The sequence below is a fragment of the Brassica rapa genome, chromosome A05 (genome assembly GCF_000309985.2).
Source record: "Brassica rapa cultivar Chiifu-401-42 chromosome A05, CAAS_Brap_v3.01, whole genome shotgun sequence".
Taxonomy (NCBI): domain Eukaryota; kingdom Viridiplantae; phylum Streptophyta; class Magnoliopsida; order Brassicales; family Brassicaceae; genus Brassica; species Brassica rapa.
Window position 1 is genome coordinate 26125465 of NC_024799.2, and position 16853 is coordinate 26142317.

Below are 16853 nucleotides of genomic sequence, written 5' to 3' on the forward strand. Positions count from 1 at the left end.
AGTCTTCATCTTCGAGTTTGTGTTCACATATGTTTCTTGATCCTCTCTTTTTTCTTTCTTTGGTACTAAATTGGTAGTTTAAAAACACAATGGAGATAGGTACGTCAAAAACCACATGGTGTGTTGTTACAATCTTAATATGGCCAGCCAACGTATTCTCCTTCTCTTGTCATGTTGTTGCATAATCACTTTCCACTCTATTCTCTTCTCATCATCATTCTTCTTATCCCTCCTCCTCTTTTGATTAAATATTATCGTTCATTCATGTACTTAATAGTTAAAAAATATGCAAAAATTTACGTGACAAATGCATTTCAAATCAATAAACTAACTAATTCCCATGATGACAGACTATGTGAAAACTCTTAAGTGATTATTTACAAAAGCCCACCGAAAAGTAGATGAGACAAAGCATGCTGCAGTTCTCGTTCTACTTTAATTTACTTTTTATTTCCTTATACTTATATAGTAACTTTATTACATTTCAAATTCGATTGCACAGTGTTTCACAACATAAAAATCACAATATTTATCAAATAAAAAATAAACTGGAAATGTGATCTTAGTTGTTTTCCTGGTAGGTAAAGGTGTTTATGACCTTTAATAATGAGAAGATAGTGTTTATTATTTTTTAGAATAGTAGGCATAGGAGTAAAGAGGACAATAAAAGTCAAAAAGATTATTTTGAAAGCAGAGGACCCAGAGAACTGTTTCACGTAATTATTGCATTTCATATACGTTCTTCCCTCCCTATAGATTTTTATATTAAATCCTCTTTTATTCTTCTTTAATTAAATTCGAAACAGTAGTAGAAGAAGAAGAAAGAGTACACAACACTATAGCATAGTGTCAGTAAACTCATCATCCTCAGATAGTGCGCATTGCAGAACCAACACACAAACTCTCTCCTCCCCCCAAGTATGGAAGCTGTCATCATCTTCTTCCTGCTATCATGCGCATCCTCTCGCTTACCGTGCGCCTCACCGGCTAGTTTCACTCGCCGTCACCTCTCGCAAGCTCCTGCAACAGATCCTTCCACACCAACTCCCGGCGGCTTGCCTTTCTTCCCAGCTGACGGCTTATCATCCTCCCCTCCTCCTCCTCTTCCTCCTCTCCCGATGCCTCCTCCGTCGCCTCTGCCCCCCTCCGCCCCAACGTACGCCACTTTTCCGGCGAACATCTCCGCTCTCGTCCTCCCTCGCTCCTCAAAACCTCACACCGCTTCAAGAACTCTCCTTATCACACTTATCTCCGCTGTCCTCGCCGTCGCAACAGCCATCGGAGTAGCCTTGTTTCTCTACGGAAGGTGGCGAGGGCAGAACCGTAATTTCAAAGACGATTCAAAGAGCAGTAAACAAGCTCTTCCAAGAAACAACACTGAACACAAACTCACAGTCTCTGCTGCTTCAACAACCTCCGATGTTCTGTACCTCGGAAACGTCGCCACTTCCGGTTTCGTCAAACCGGAGTCTCCAGAGATCTCTCCTCTCCCTCCATTGTCCTCTCGCAGCTTCCAGCAACAAAGCTCCGAAGAAGAAGAAGAAGAAGAAGACGAAGACGACTTCTACTCCCCTCTCGCGTCTATAGCTGGTAAAGAATCACGAGAGCTGAGAAACTACTCTTCCTCGGATTCTCCTGCCACGTCACCACCGTCCGTTAACATTTCTCCTGTGAGGAGCAACAAGAGACACCACGTGGCGTCGTCTCTGAGAATGTTCACTCTCTGGAACCAGAACCACGCCTTCCCTCGCATCTCCTCTGCTTCCACTTCACCTGAGAGAGGAGGTACCGACGCATACGCTCGCTCCTCCATGTACTCTTCGGTCTCCACCACTCCTGATCGTTTCTTCCGGAAGGTTCTCGAAGCCTCCTCCCCGCCGAGGTGGAACGACTTCAGCCGAAACGTCAAGTCTTTGTTCCTCTCTTCCACTTCTTCTCCTGCTAGAGATTTTGTTATCAACGTCTCTGAATCTTCTTCAAGAAAGTTGAAGTCTTCGCCGGCTGTTTCTCCTCCTCCTCCTCTTCCGGAACGGCCACCGCCTGCAATGCCGGCGCCGCCTCCTCTTGTACCACCGTCGCAGTCCTTTATGGTCCAGAAGTCTGGAAAGAAGCTGTCTTGGGATGGAGCAACGAAGATGAAGCCTCTGCCCTGGGACAGAGTCCACCGACCGAGTTCTTGTCGGAAGAACACATGGGAGAGTCTAAAGTTCAACTCTTTGAATGCTAATCCGAAGCAGAGAAGTCTCAGCTGTGATCTCCCAATGTTTAATCAAGAAAGTAGAGTTTTGGACCCTAGAAAGTCTCAGAGTATTGCTTTTCTACTTACAACACTTGATCTCACCACAGACGATGTTCTTCAAGCCCTTCGAGATGGTAATATCATCAGTTACAAAGCTTATTGTATGAGTTGAATCTGAGTTTGTATTTTCTGAATCAGGTCACTATGAAGCGCTTGGAGTTGAGCTTCTTGAGAGTTTATCAAGAGTGGCGCCGAGTGAAGAGGAAGAGAGTAAGTTGAAGAGCTATAGTGATGATAAGCTTGCCCCATCAGAGAGGTTTCTCAGGGAGTTGCTTAATGTGCCTTTTGTGTTCAAAAGGGTTGATGCGTTGCTCTTTGTTGCTACTTTTGATTCCAAGATTGAACACTTGAAACAATCATTTGGGGTTATACAGGTATACTATAATATAACAAAGCTAAATTTAATGAGAGAGACATATGAATCTTGTGTCTTATAAAGCTATCTTGATTCTTTTGCAGGCTGCTTGTGAGGAGCTAAGGAATAGCAGAATGCTGTTGAAGCTTATTGAAGTTGTTTTAGAGATAGGAACGAAGAGCGTGAACGCTCATGGCTTCAAACTTGAGGCGTTGTTAGATGGTGGAACCACTCTCTTGCGTTCTGTTGTAGAGAACATCATAGAATCAGAAGGTATCAAAGTGTTGCAAGTTGTCAGAGATCTCAGTTTAGTACTTGTAGATGTCAAGAAAACTGCGGAAATAGACTACGGTGTTCTGAGAAGCGACGTTTCAAAGCTTTATCAAGGAGTCCAGAGAGTTAAGGAGGTTCTGCTACTGAGTGATGATGAAGAACAAGAATGTGGGGAATTCAAGGGGACAGTGACCAAGTTCTTGGAAACCGCTGTAAAGGAAGCTAAAAAGATTGAAACAGAAGATGGTTCCATGCTCTTTGCAGTGAAAGAGATCACAGAGATATTCCATGGAGATTCAGCAAAGGAAGAAGCTCAGCTATTGAGAGTGTTCGTGATCGTTAGAGACTTTCTGTCAATTCTAGATAAAGCATGCAAGGAAATGGAGGTGAATTGAGAAAAGAGTACTCTGGCTTAGGTTTCAAGTGTAAGGAAGATCCTAGAATCTGTCCAAAGACTGATGATGGTGCATTGTGTTGCCTCCTTAATTAGTTATGTGTACTTATGTTTGTATGAATCGTTGGTTCTTAAGTGAAATTTTACTTGATTTCTCTATCAAAGCAAATATCTCAATGGATTTACTTCACATAACAGAAAAAGCAAGAAAGACTAATATAGTTTGAGAGTTGTAGTTTTCAGACCAAACCAATCTACCATCAATCAATTTAAATAAGATGTTACATACATGGAAAAAGGCTGTCTACTTCAGTGAATCTAAGACTATACTTGCAACTGTGAACATATGAGTGCTCTAGTGTGTCATCAATGGAACCTAAACCTATACATATTAAAGCTCATCTTTGATACCAGGATCACTCCAAAACCATAAACTGATCTTCCCTTACGTGCTTCAAATCATTAAGTGCTTGGACTTACTAGGGAAATCACTTACCAGGGATAATGCTGCAAATTTTGAGCTCTGAAGATCAGGTGAATCAAAGCTACACTTGCTCTAAATTCCGTCAAGAATCCCATCAATCGCTTGGAAGATCTTAGAGGCTAAAGTCTCATCGTCTGTTATAATAGTAGTACCCATCTCTGAGGTCTCTATCATTCCACCGCTAGGATCTGTTATATAGATTATACTCTTGCCTTCTGCTCCATTCTCATCTCTCCTATGTTCTATCGAACCGGTTACACTCATCTTCACTAACGACTCTAAAAGTGTTTCCGGAGCAACAGAGCCCCAATGCCTCAATGTCCGAGCCTTTCCTGAACTTTCTTCCTGATCCAACCCGGAAACCAATCTCTGTTTCCCATTTTCCATCACAAAGTCACCTTTCAACCTTGCAACACCAAAGTTCTCACGTTGTCTGAGTTTTTTCCAGCTCAACTTGGTGGCTAACTCTGCCATTATCTCCACGTCTGCATTCTCTGCAATTCTTCCCACGCTTAGCGTCTTGTTCTCGGAGTAACTCAGGATAGATTTTGTCTTCATGGTAGAAAGATTGATTCTCTGGTTGATAACATCAGGGACCTGTTTATAAAATGCTATCAGATTGATGAATACAGACACAGGCAAGTTGAAAAAAATAGAGTCCTTACCAAAACAATCTTTGGCTGCAAAAGGGAAAGAAGAGTTGGGAGCTTCTGCAACCTGCAAAAGAAAGTATTTGAGCAATGTTGACAAGCAAGTTACGGTTATATACATACAGGCAAGATCTTACCTAATTCCAGAAAGAAATGAACATTGGAGAATCTTCATAGAGATTGGTCTGAAGGGGAGAAGTCCTAAACCTGAACTTATACCGTCCTGCAACACATATTTTCTCATCACATATCTTGACTAGAGATTCACATTTGAATCATCTTATGGAGGAAGAGAGAAATAGATTAAAAAACCTCAAGAACAAGCAATGATCTTGGATCTCCACGCCAACGCTGAAGAAGCTGGACAGAAGGGCCAAGCCGCAAACTCCAGTGAGGAGCAAACACTATGCATGGTTCTTGCCAACTTGTTCTGTTTTGCCATAAACGTAAATAATAGTTATATTTTACTTTGTATCTGAACTAGGCAAATGACTTATGGTGAACCAAGATGATACTTTCAGTTAAAAATTAGCATATGAAACATTGCATGTAGGCCTAAGAATATGAAAACCAATACTAGGAAACAACAAAGTCTTACATTAAGTTGGGTGAGTGAATGGCAGGAAACAAATGGATCTTCTTGTCTTTAATGAACTTAAGATGACCAAATGATGGTTCTCCTGAAATTAACTGAACATAACATAAAATCTACTATTTGATTCATCTTTCAAATAAAAATCAACAGTGATTAACAAGTCAGATAAGTATACCTTCTCCTGTCGTTGCTCACACAGCCACTCTGGTATGGTGTTTGTGTATGCCAATAGCTCTTCTGCCACAGAAGATATTACAAATATTGGAACCTAAGCACAACCGTACTAGAGTAATTTAGTCTTATTGAGCTGAGAACACCATTTAAAATGTGGTTCATATCCACAAGAAATTAAAAGTGTAAGATAAAAAGAAAAAAGGTAAACCAAACCTTTAGAGAAGAGGACTCAATAGAATCTGACATTAGCTCTAGGAGCTGCAGAACTATCCCCACTCGAGTTATCGTAATTAAGGTTGATCCACCAGCATCCGCAGATTCCGCAGCACATGAGCAAACAAAAGCTAGTTTCTCTAGCTCTCCTAAGCTTTCTTCATTGTCTAGTAATGAAGCAGCCAATCTCTCGTCCTTCTTGTCACTGCAAAAACATATCATTGACAATAAGACCCAAACAAACAACATTCTATCATAAACGTAGAAAGAGGGTCTTATATGAATGTACCTCATTGTTGATATACAATCATTCTCAGTCATTTCTGCGGTTTGGAGGCATGAGAAACCAGAGTAAATCATCACATCTGTTCCTTTGAGACCATGGAAGTCAAAAAATTTCGAATGATGTGAAACGAAGATGGAGTCTGACACATAACTTAGACTTCCATTAGGTCCGTTGATCAACCAATTGCAAGCCCCAATATCAAGACCTGAACTTAAGGCCTTAATGATCAATGTCCCGTTATAACAAACTTCTTCTGAAAACTTTACAGCTTGAACCTTCTTCATGCAACTCTTTACGTCATCTAAACTGAATAAAAATAATGAATTAACGAAGCAATCAACACTATAGAGAAGCCAATAACAATTACCTGTATAGACGCATCCAACTGCCAAGATCATCACCATTCTCACCAAAGACAAGATTCTTAAGCACGCCTGGTACTTCTTCACCATCTAAATTCTTTGTCCAACAAGGAAAACTAGAGTCCTCAGGTCCATGGAAGCGTTTGAACTCCATGTGCATAGAGACAAGATCTTCCATCATGAGCTGACCAATCTTAGCCGTTGCTTCAGTCATATATATCTACATCTTAAGAACTCAGCACAAGGCACACCCCAAAGCAAAACAAGTTACATTCATGAAAAACGTTTTACCTTGGCGCAGAATCTTGGGTGTTGAGTAAGGAATGGCAATCCAAGCAATCCCATAGGGTTGGAGATGAGAACTATATCGATCAAAGAAGCTTCCCACAAATGCAAGGCCTTCACAGTTTTGTACCACGGCTCTGCGCACACCAAGTCATCAGGAGTCATCTGTCTCTCCAGTTTCTGCTTCTTTTGAATTGGATTCTGATCATTCTGACCATAAGCTTCAATCCCCACATCACATGGAAGAGGAGAGAAGATTGTGAGAGCTAAAAGGTCCAAAGGGCAGTCGATCAAGATCCTGAAACCACTTAGGTTCAGCATGTGGCAAGGCGGGTAGTGAAAGCCATCTCCTTTGCTCAGACAAGTCTACAAAACACACACACACACACAAACGCAAAGCTTTCGTATTTACCCAACAATTCAGACAAAAAGGTGTCGACTTTTACATTACAGTTATACAATAAACAAGAGAAACTCACCAGTTCCATGGAGATAAATAAAACAACAGTAGAATCTGTCGGAAGCTAATATCGTAAGCACTTCTATACGAATTGCCTCCAAAGGAAAGAGAAGAACATCAAAGAGGTTCAAAGTCAGAGCTTTTCTAGACTAACAGATGCGGCAGAGAGATAGAAAGTGGCGGCGGTTAGTTAATGGAAGGCGGAGATGGAGGTTGAAGCGGCGCGTTTATTTCGAATAGGTTCGGTTCGGTTCGGTTTATGTAAAACTAAATTCGATTTAATTTCTCTGGTTTCGGGTTTACTTACGGTTGGTTCGCTTTATATTAACTAAAATTCGATTTAGATTATCTGATTCGGTTCGGTTTAATTGCTTTGATTTCGTAGAGACGGTTTAAATTCTCTGATTATGTTCGGTTCGGTTTATATTAACTAAATTCGATTTAGATTCTCTGATTTGGTTCGGTTTAAATGCTTTGATTTCGCTGCGACGGTGTTGCCGATCATTTGCTTCCTCCGATGGATTCAGCTGGAGAGGTCGTCAACGACGGCAAAATCACTCTCGAGGGTTTCACCGTAGCTGCTCGAGCTTTCGCCGATAAATGGAAAAGACATAACCTTTCGTTCCCTCCCTGGTCATGGGTTCCTCTGATCAACCGAACGATGCTTAAGGTCAACGTCGATCAATACTAGTCTCCATGATCAAGACACCGTTTTTACATTAGATTCGTGTTTGTTGTGTTATCAGAAGGAGGAAGGTTACTTATCGCTAGAGAAAATCATCATTCTCAGCTCACTTGAGGTAAAGTCACAACCTTTCATCTTCTTCCTTCTTTTATGTTTCTCATTGTTATCTCTGTGTGTAGGGAAGTGCTGAGGAGGAGTCTTTAGATGTAACAGCTGATTGGTCGGAGAAGGAAGAATCAGTTGATCTCACGGTCTTGGTAACATAAAGCCATTTCACTTTGTATGAGTGAACAGCAGAATCTCTGAGATTGTTTTTTTTTTGTTTTGCTTGTTGATAGGTACAAAACGTTGAAGATGAAGCACACTACTATGATTACCATATCGTTTACAGTGCATCGTACATGGTTCCTATGTTATACTTTCGTGGATACTCTAGTGGTATGTCACACCATCAGCCCCTGCTAATATTTTGGATTGCTCTTTTTGTTTGGTTATAAGATAATTACATTTGTTTGTCACCTTTTTTTTTTGATAAAATATATTTTTTTGTCACTTTTATTAGATGGAAAGCCTCTTTCTTTGGATGTGATCAAAAGAGATTTGCCTTCAAGCTCTGTTAGTCTTTTGCTGGAATCTAAGTGGACGTTTATAACACAGGAGGTAGCCTCTCAAAATCAATACCACAGTGTGTGAGTTTAGTATATAGTTTTTTTTGGTTGCTTTGTATTTTAATCTCTATGCAACAATCAATTGCAGGAGCATCCGTATTTGAACAGACCATGGTTCAAGCTGCATCCTTGTGGGACTGAGGAATGGATCAAGCTGCTTTCCGAAAGCAGTAGCTCTGATGGTTGTCAGATTCCTGTTGAGTTGTACTTGGTTTCATGGTTCTCTGTTGTCGGGCAGGTGGTTGGTCTTAAAATCCCTCGTGAGATGCTGATTTAGAGATGATCTGTAATCCCACAACTATGGAATGAGTCAATGGCTCTTAAAGTCCTCAAGAACGTTGCGGTTATTATGGTACACTTTTGTGAATGATCTTTTCACATCTGCTTGAATGAATACTCGCTCAAAAACAAAAACATGACATATTTGTATTACATGGATGTTCTTTTATAAAAGCTTATGGAAGTGTGATTGGTTAAAGTCCATGGACCAGGTGTATTTTATCGTAAATAAAATCTCACTAGGTTGGCTGTCAAGTTCAAATGACTCTGACGTTAACCATCAGTTTTGTTTTCTTAATCTTCGATATATGGTTTTATTCGTGTAAATATCTCCTAACTTTGAAGTTTACTAATCTAATAATATGAAAAGTGTACTTTCAAATAAACTGGTATGATAAATATATATATATATATAATTGTTGTTTATACTTTATAGTTTAAAGCTTAGGTGGTATTTAATATTTATGAGGATATAATATAAAATACATTTTTTCTTGATTCACCAAAAAATATTAAAATCATTCTTATCAAAGTTCAGTTCAATCAAAATATTTAATTGAAAACATTTCAACCAAAAATAATTAATTGAAAACAATTTCCAAAAAAAAAAACAAACAAAAAGTTAAAATTGTAAATTTTGGTCAACAACTTAATTTCAGTTGACTCCGACGTGGACAAAAAAAACAAAACGTATGCTTTATATAAAAAAAAAAACAGAGACGAGTAATTGCGTCATTACAGAGTCTTAAAAAAGTATCTTTTAAGACAATCAATCTCTCTTTCCAACTAATCTCTCCGACCAAAAGCAAAAGCTTCCGCAGAACTTAATAGATTCTTCAATGGCAGAGTAAGCTTTACCCTTTCTCTCTCTCTCCGTACTCAATCTACATTTCTTTAAACATTCGTCTTTCCCCGAGGAGCAGATCTGAGCCAAAAATCGAAACCACCGTCACAATGACGTCACCGGCAGCTTCCTCCGTCGCCACCACAAGCGTCCACGTAAGCGCACTCGACGGACTCGTCAACGTGAACTCCCTCTTCACCATCGCCGTCTTCGTAGGCCTCTCCTTAGCCACCCCGGGACAGCGCAGCCTCGAGCAGCGGTCAAACTGCGACGCGAGCGATGACGTGGCGAAGAAGCTGCTTGTCTTCGAAGTCGTCTCCTTCAGCTTCTTCCTCTTCTCCTCTCTCGTAGCTCAGGGTCTCAAGCTCGCGTTGAACCTCCTCAACAGCAAAGACGTGGACGAGATTTTCAGGGCGCATATCAATATCAAGGTGCTGAGATGGGGGATGATGGCGTCTGCGGTTGGATCTGTGATGGGTTGTTTGTTTTTGATGCTGTCTATGGTTAATGTGATTCAGATCCGTTTGGGGTTGCTTTCTTGCGGTAGTCAATCTGCGGTTCAGGCGGTTGTGACGCTTGTGACGCTTGTTTCCTCTGCTCTCTTGGTTTATATATCTACTGCGTTTTACGCTTTTTGGCATTGAAACTTGATTCGAATCAGTTTTTCTCTATATCTCTTTGTTTGTTTAGGAGGGATCTGTTTATTTTAAGGTTACTATTTATTATTACCAGAAGTCATTAGCTCAACTACTAGAAACGATCATGATCATTGTGTCAAAAGTCTCTAATTCAAATGAATGCTGTGACCAAACTAGTATTAGATGTTGTGGTATTAAAGAGGATTTGATGTTAGGCTTTTATGAAACACAAATTAAGATATGTGTTTGTTGTTTTATTTAGCTGAGGGGTTTGGTGAAAGTAATGGACTCTATTTCTTTTACACTTTGGATAACATTATTGATATTGACAGAGAGATGATTAGCATGTTCTTCCATCACGTTTAGGACCATATCAAGTTGCTGTTGCAATGTAGCACAACGCTTTCTCTCTCGGCTCAGCTCTGTGCTAAGCTCCCTAATCTTTGCGTCTTTCTCGTCCTGAAAATGTTTGTTTATACAAAAGATAGATCTTTCAGAGACATAAAACAGAACAAGCTTTATGCCATGCAGAGACCAGTAAAACATTATTAGCCTTGAACCCATAAAATTTTAAGAGATTTTTTTTTATATACATAAATATAGGTCTCTAAATTATTCAATTATTTAAGTTCTTACTAAATGTTTTGAGAGATGCCCCTGAAGGGGAAGTGTATGAACGTACCGGTGATTGAGAGATATGTGAACTCCGGCGAGCATTAGCAAGTAGAGACAAGAGAGGATGATTATGTTCTTTCACAAACTTAGTGACGATCCATTTTCCGGACTTGTCTTTCTTCACCACGATCAAAGCCTTACACCCTTCTCTTGTTATAGCACGAGGCTTCCTGCTCTCGCTTCTCCTAGGTTTCGATCTGCGGAACCCTTCTTTATTACACACGAGCCTTCGCCACACCACGGTCCCGTCTCGCATTGACTTCCTGAAAGCATCCACTCTCATAACGAAACCAGTGCGTGTGGCGTAACTGTCGTAGAAAGACTTTGTTGCTTCTTCTGATTCAAACTCCATTCCAATGAAAGGCTCCACAACTGAAGAAGCTTCTTCTGTGATTGTATTCTCTACTACATCTTCTCCACGTAAAAGGTTCCCTTCCACTGCCATACAACACACAAACAATCTCAAATTCAAGACAAACGGTGCAACACTTTAGTCCTAAATATATCAGAGCTAAGAGTTCTGCCGTTGAACTTCTTTTAAAGATTATCAAATACAATGGCTTTAAGTACACAAGAACAGAAACCCTAAATATATGCATCTCTAAACCGAGTAGCAACTTCATCAACTTTTATCAAACTCTCAACTTCACACCACAGAGAAAGTTCATACATACGAATCTAGCAGATTAGTCCATAAAAGAAGGCGAAATAGAGCTAAAACCCTCAGATCATCGAAACAGTTTAACAAGAAATTCTCAATGAAAGATTGAATAATAGAAAGAGGATTCAGTTAAAGCACTTACTTGGATGGAAGAATAGGAAGCTTCAGACAGGGTCAACAGGGATATAATTGGACGGAGGAAGTGTTGATCTGTGAAACTGAAGTTAGTTTAGTGAGTTGGAAAGAGAGGGAGAAGAAGACGACAACAGAACACAAAGTCGAAGATCTCTCTGTTTCTTGTACGGTTGATGATGACTGGTTTTTGGGTGGAGCACGTGAACTTCATCCGTTGGTCTACGACAAGTGAGAAACGGCATGTAGTTTTGAAGTTTTTTTGTTTGACTTCAGATTACAAGTTCAAAACATCATGCAGTTCATAGCTTCTTCTCCTTTTCTTCTCCACTTTTCAGATTACTAGTTAAAAACATCATGTTGTTTTTATATCGTACTGACTAAATGTTCAAGTTGTTGTATGCATGCATGGCAATATGGCATGAGCTTCTTTTTTTTTTTTTGAACAAGCATGGCATGAGCTTATTAAGCGTAAATGTAGTAATTGATAAGTGACGTGCATCACAATTCACAACCATATATTACAAAATAAATAAAAGAATCTTCAACAATTTAAAATCCTCAAAAATCAAAATTATATATGTTTGTTTTCAAAATCCCACATAGCAAATTCATCAACAATATTTTGTGGAGAAGCATTCAAAAACGAAGCTTCATCCATTTGTTAATTCTCTTTCAAGTTTTTGCCCTAATCATTCGAGGAAGAAAAACAATGATGTTGATCTCAAACCCTAACCCAAAAATGGGTTTTGTTTGTTTGTTTTACAAGCTTGATTCTAAGGCAGCAAATCCACCACCTTTCATCATTTGCTTAAACTCTTTAAAATTCACCATCCCATCTCCATCAACATCCACTTTGCTTATCATCCTCTTACAATCCTCTAGTGTTCTTCCTTGCTTGAGCCCCAAGGAAGATAACACGGATCTCAGCTCTTCCACCGTGATGAACCCGTCTCGGTTCTGATCAAACACGTTGAAAGCCTCTATGATGTCTTCCTCCTCGTCTCTATCGTCCATGATCGACTGGTACAGCCCTCCAAACTCTTCGATGTCCACGTACCCGTCGCCGTTGAGATCAATCTTCTCGATCATCTGCACCAAGTCTTTGTCCGGGATGTAGATTCCGAGATTCTCTAACGAATCGTTCAGCTCTTGTTTGGTGATTTTGCCGTCACCGTTCCTGTCGAACATTTGGAATATCCGGGAAAGTTCTGTTTGATCCATCTCTTTATTGGGGTTTATTAGCTAGGAAGCTTTGAAAAAGAGGATGATTGAGAACAAGAGCTAAAAGATGAGTTTATAGAGAAGAAGAGATTAGGGTTTAGAGAAGGAAATAATGACTGGTTCTTAAAGAAAAAGGAGTGGTTGCCATTTTAGAAAATTTCATTACAACTGTACTGATCGTGGTCTGCACCAGTTTTCTGTTGAACTGGTCTTAAAATAGATTTATTTTTGTCCTTCAAAGATACACAAGACTATCTATAGATAGATACACACGGGATGTACACTCTCTCTTAACATCATCTCCATGACCTTCAAACAGTTAGGATAGTTATTTCAGGTTATATTTTTGAAAGCTCACAATAGTTACAGAAATAGAGTTTCTTTCAAATGCTTATCAGTTTGAAAATGTTTGTTACATTTTTTTAAGCTTTATATTATCTTATACTAGATGTGATTTTATTCGAAGTGAGTTCATATCTATATGTTTATTTATTGGTCAACTTGATGTACCACGCTGTTTCAGAAATAGAATAGCCAACTAAAACAATTAAAATGCCTTTTAAAATAGTCAGGTCTTAATCACTTATATCTTTAAATTAAAATGCCTTTTAAAACAGTCAGGTCTTAATCACATTTTAATAGCTTGATAGTTAACTACTGAAAATCTTGGTTAAAAAAATAATTTCATACGTTTCATTTTAATTGTCGTTTTAGATTTGTGCACACAGATTAAGAAATATTTAAATTTGTATATTTACTAAATGAAAACATCATTACCAATACATCTAACCACATTTCAACCAATAAAAAAATAGAATAGAATATAAAGTCAACAAATTTTGCATTGAAATTATAGAACGACACATATTTTAAAACGAAAATTTTATTTTACAACGATAACTACACTGAAATGGATGAAATATCATGTAATGTATGTGACCTTAAATATTGTATATGTTCAGTCATAAGTATTAAAAAAAAAAAATTCCACGTATCTGATTCATTCACACGAGAAATGGTTTCATAGAAAAATTTATTATAAGGATATTTTCAATTTCACTCTATTTATTAATTTAAAATATAATTTATAGTAAAAATACTTTAAAAATAGTTTATTTTTTACTAAGTTTAAAATTGTTTTTTCATTTACTACTTTATTTTTCACTCTAAAATATAATATCTTTGGAATAAATACCATGAACCATTGGAGATGGATTGGTTTCCACGATTCAAATTCATTTTGCTTAAAAGTTGTTCGAGTTAGACTTGACTAAATTTCAGTTCGGCCCGTTATCAGCGACACATAAAGCAGGCCGAAAAGAGACATGATGAGAACTAGGACTGTTCAATATGGTAAAACCGAACCGTACCGAACCGAACCGAACCGAAATAGACAATATGGTTTGGTTTTGGTATATATCATATAAACCGAATGGATATAATTTTATAAAAACCGTAGAATTTGGATATGGTTTGGTATATAACCGATTAAACCGAATAAACCGAACAAAACCGATTAAAAGTAGAAACATGTAAATATGTATCTATTTTATAACAATACATAAAAATCTATTTGTTACATAAGTTAAATTTGTGTTAATAACTATTACTATAATTTTATAGTAATAAAAAACCTTAATTTGTAAAACACTTGAACTATAACTAAATAACAATACATCGCAATTCATACATCTAATTTTCTAAGTCTTTTTTGATATTTTTGATTTATTTTAGTCTTCACTAAATTAATATGAAGATTATAAATTTGATGGACAATAATTAATGGAAAATTTTCAATTGAAAAAACATCACTTTAACGAAGACTAAATGTGGAAGAGTGAAAAAACTTTTCATGTTTCTGTTTTGTTTCATATTTTTATTTTCAAAATTTCAAGTTTTGATTTTAGTTATAGATTTGATTATTTTATTTGATGGTAGAAGCATTTTTACTTTTTTGTTCATTTATTTGAACATGTAATATATTTTTAATAAATGATTGTGTTGACAATATGACTCTAAAATTCATATAATATGATCTCAAACAAAATAATTATGTTTTTTGGTATAAAACCGAATAAACTGAAAACCGACGGTATATAAACCGAACTGAACCGAAGTAAATATGGATTTAAAATGGTAGTTATATTTTACTAACCGAAATACTGAAAACCGAAAAAAATCGAACCGAAACCGAACCGATATCCGGATTGAACACCCCTAAGAACACTTAACAAAGTAACGATACATCTGAAAGTGAAAATGAATCTATTGGTCATATCTATCGTTGATTCATTCTCAACTAAACAACGTATGATGACTTTGATAATCATGCGCTTGTGAAGTTTAAAATTTAAAATAATTTTGAAAGCTAAGCAATTATTTTTGTCAAATAGTAGTTAGTATTCGAGTAATCGTCTCTTAACTACGGTCTACGGCCTAAGTCCAGTGACCCCAGTTAATAACAAAATGCATAATTCCAACTGCCGTCTAGACAACAAAACCACTAATCTATAACAGAGTTTGCAAGTCTCCAAACAATCTACCAAACCAAGATGCTATATTCATTCTACTTTCTTCCTTTCCTTAAAGCAGAATCTGCAATTCTAAAGCTCAAAAGTCGTATAATGTTTATCTCAGCCTCACCAAAGACGCATAGAGCTAGTTAACCATACTGATACGCCAAACACCACTCTAAAGCATACTGAAACCGAGAAGGTTTGAATATATGATCTGTAAAGAGAATCACCTTCCTGTTCTGACGACACACAACATTCTCTATGCTCTCTTCTCACAATCTAATGCTAGTTATGCCTAAACTACTTGGCTAACTGAGCCTAAGAGACCACCAAAACTTATAACAACATGTAGCACAATTCGTTCAGCTCCTGATCTTTCAAATTGCTCTTACCAATCTTTAGATATATCACCATAATCTTAACCCCTCCAACTGATAGATAGAAATATCTATCTATCTAACGAAAGAAGACTTTATATTCCTATCTATTTTTCTATTGGTTGAAATGTAGTTCGGTGTATTGGTAATGAATCAATTGTTTTCTTAATCTATGTGCCCTAAAACGACAATTCACAATTCAAACGAGTATAAGGTTTATTCAAGAATCAAAGAAAATAAAACCAAGAAAGCAATATTTAATTAAAATGCAAACCCATACTCAGAAGCAGGGAATCGTTAAAACAAGCAAGTTCTTCACCCACATTACAATAAACTTTCAAAAGGAAGATCACAGATTCATTATCATAATCATCTGCCAAAAGTACTTAACTTTCCAAATCGATTTATTCCCAATAACGCAAAAACAACAAATAGAGACCAACTACACTTACGGGATATCCCAAGGCTTAGCTTCAGGGACAGCCACAACCATACCTTGAAGCTCCTGCGTCAACACAACCTGACACCCGAGACGCGAGTGCTTGTTCAGCACACGTGATCTCGAGTTACGCTTCAGCACGTACTCCTCGTCGTAGGTACGCGGAGGAAGCTTCTCGAGCCATTCCTCAGCGATCTGGACCTCGCACTCGGCCGAGCAAGCGTCGATATCCTCCAAGCGATGCGACAGCGGATCGATCAGGCCGGTGTGGGTGAGCGCGCGGAGGAGAGTCTGGCCGGAGAGGCCGATGATGTCCTTCTTGTCTCCGTCGGCGTCGATCGCGGAGAGCTTGACGATTCGATCGGAGACTTTCTTCGATCCGGTGGATGTGGCGGAGGTGCGGACGGTTAGGGATCTGGTGAGTGGAGAGAGGCGGCGGATTTGAGAGGAGAGTTTCAGGAGATTCGTCGCCATCGTCGTTTCTCGTTTCTCAATCTCGTCGTTGAAGAACTCTTTTGTGTTTATTGGAAAGCAAGAGTGAAACGCTAGCTTGAAAAATGGGCCTAACATAAAGCCCACTTATATATTTACAGGCCCAGTAATTTGAGGAACCGGTTCAATTGGCAAATCTAAATTTTATTTGGTCCAAAATTGTTTCCAGTGAGTTTTGCTTCCTAATATAGAACCAAAAAAATAAAGAAAGCAATCTTTAGAATAGATCTTCTTCTATAATAACATTTAGAAGTAAATATAGAGGTGACTAGATACACTCTAGGTGTTTTCTTTGCTAAAAAGCAAATATTATTTTTTTCTTAAGTTAAAATAACTTTGACTATGCCAGTGTCATTGCGATCTTAAAGGACTATGAATAGTCTCTCTAATCGG

The 16853-nt window shown here is 38.1% G+C and overlaps 7 protein-coding genes across 7 annotated transcripts; 3 read left to right on the top strand and 4 right to left on the bottom strand.

Moving 5' to 3' along the window:
• The first annotated feature begins 687 nt into the window (after positions 1 to 687).
• Positions 688 to 3472, top strand: LOC103870660 (formin-like protein 10). The gene is made up of 3 exons (XM_009148815.3): positions 688 to 2373; positions 2438 to 2673; positions 2759 to 3472. The coding sequence occupies exons 1-3, from the start codon at positions 921 to 923 to the stop codon at positions 3320 to 3322; spliced, it is 2253 nt and encodes a 750-aa protein (XP_009147063.1). The 5' UTR covers positions 688 to 920; the 3' UTR covers positions 3323 to 3472.
• Positions 3473 to 3557: 85 nt separating this feature from the next.
• LOC103870661 (integrator complex subunit 9) lies at positions 3558 to 6858 on the bottom strand. Its single transcript, XM_009148816.3, has 11 exons — positions 6850 to 6858; positions 6377 to 6736; positions 6091 to 6305; positions 5727 to 6029; positions 5438 to 5642; positions 5226 to 5318; positions 5054 to 5145; positions 4768 to 4885; positions 4593 to 4678; positions 4471 to 4522; positions 3558 to 4402 (listed from the first exon to the last, which is right to left on the bottom strand). The coding sequence occupies exons 1-11, from the start codon at positions 6856 to 6858 to the stop codon at positions 3878 to 3880; spliced, it is 2058 nt and encodes a 685-aa protein (XP_009147064.1). The 3' UTR covers positions 3558 to 3877.
• A 186-nt stretch (positions 6859 to 7044) lies between these two features.
• On the top strand, positions 7045 to 8664 carry LOC103870662 (ubiquitin-like-conjugating enzyme ATG10). Its single transcript, XM_009148817.3, has 6 exons — positions 7045 to 7500; positions 7577 to 7630; positions 7695 to 7772; positions 7854 to 7953; positions 8078 to 8175; positions 8272 to 8664. Exons 1-6 carry the CDS (start codon positions 7348 to 7350, stop codon positions 8458 to 8460), a joined length of 672 nt encoding a protein of 223 aa, XP_009147065.1. The 5' UTR covers positions 7045 to 7347; the 3' UTR covers positions 8461 to 8664.
• Positions 8665 to 9038: 374 nt separating this feature from the next.
• On the top strand, positions 9039 to 10056 carry LOC103870664. Its single transcript, XM_009148820.3, has 2 exons — positions 9039 to 9309; positions 9386 to 10056. Exons 1-2 carry the CDS (start codon positions 9302 to 9304, stop codon positions 9948 to 9950), a joined length of 573 nt encoding a protein of 190 aa, XP_009147068.1. The 5' UTR covers positions 9039 to 9301; the 3' UTR covers positions 9951 to 10056.
• A 121-nt stretch (positions 10057 to 10177) lies between these two features.
• Positions 10178 to 11871, bottom strand: LOC103870663 (protein FAR1-RELATED SEQUENCE 5). The gene is made up of 3 exons (XM_009148819.3): positions 11423 to 11871; positions 10627 to 11057; positions 10178 to 10403 (listed from the first exon to the last, which is right to left on the bottom strand). Coding segments are annotated over exons 1-3 (633 nt in total). The 5' UTR covers positions 11424 to 11871; the 3' UTR covers positions 10178 to 10202.
• A 251-nt stretch (positions 11872 to 12122) lies between these two features.
• LOC103870665 (calmodulin-like protein 3) lies at positions 12123 to 14134 on the bottom strand. Its single transcript, XM_009148821.3, has one exon. The coding sequence runs from the start codon at positions 12634 to 12636 to the stop codon at positions 12175 to 12177; it is 462 nt and encodes a 153-aa protein (XP_009147069.1). The 5' UTR covers positions 12637 to 14134; the 3' UTR covers positions 12123 to 12174.
• Positions 14135 to 15766: 1632 nt separating this feature from the next.
• LOC103870666 (2Fe-2S ferredoxin) lies at positions 15767 to 16491 on the bottom strand. Its single transcript, XM_009148822.3, has one exon. The coding sequence runs from the start codon at positions 16440 to 16442 to the stop codon at positions 15978 to 15980; it is 465 nt and encodes a 154-aa protein (XP_009147070.1). The 5' UTR covers positions 16443 to 16491; the 3' UTR covers positions 15767 to 15977.
• Positions 16492 to 16853: the final 362 nt, after the last annotated feature.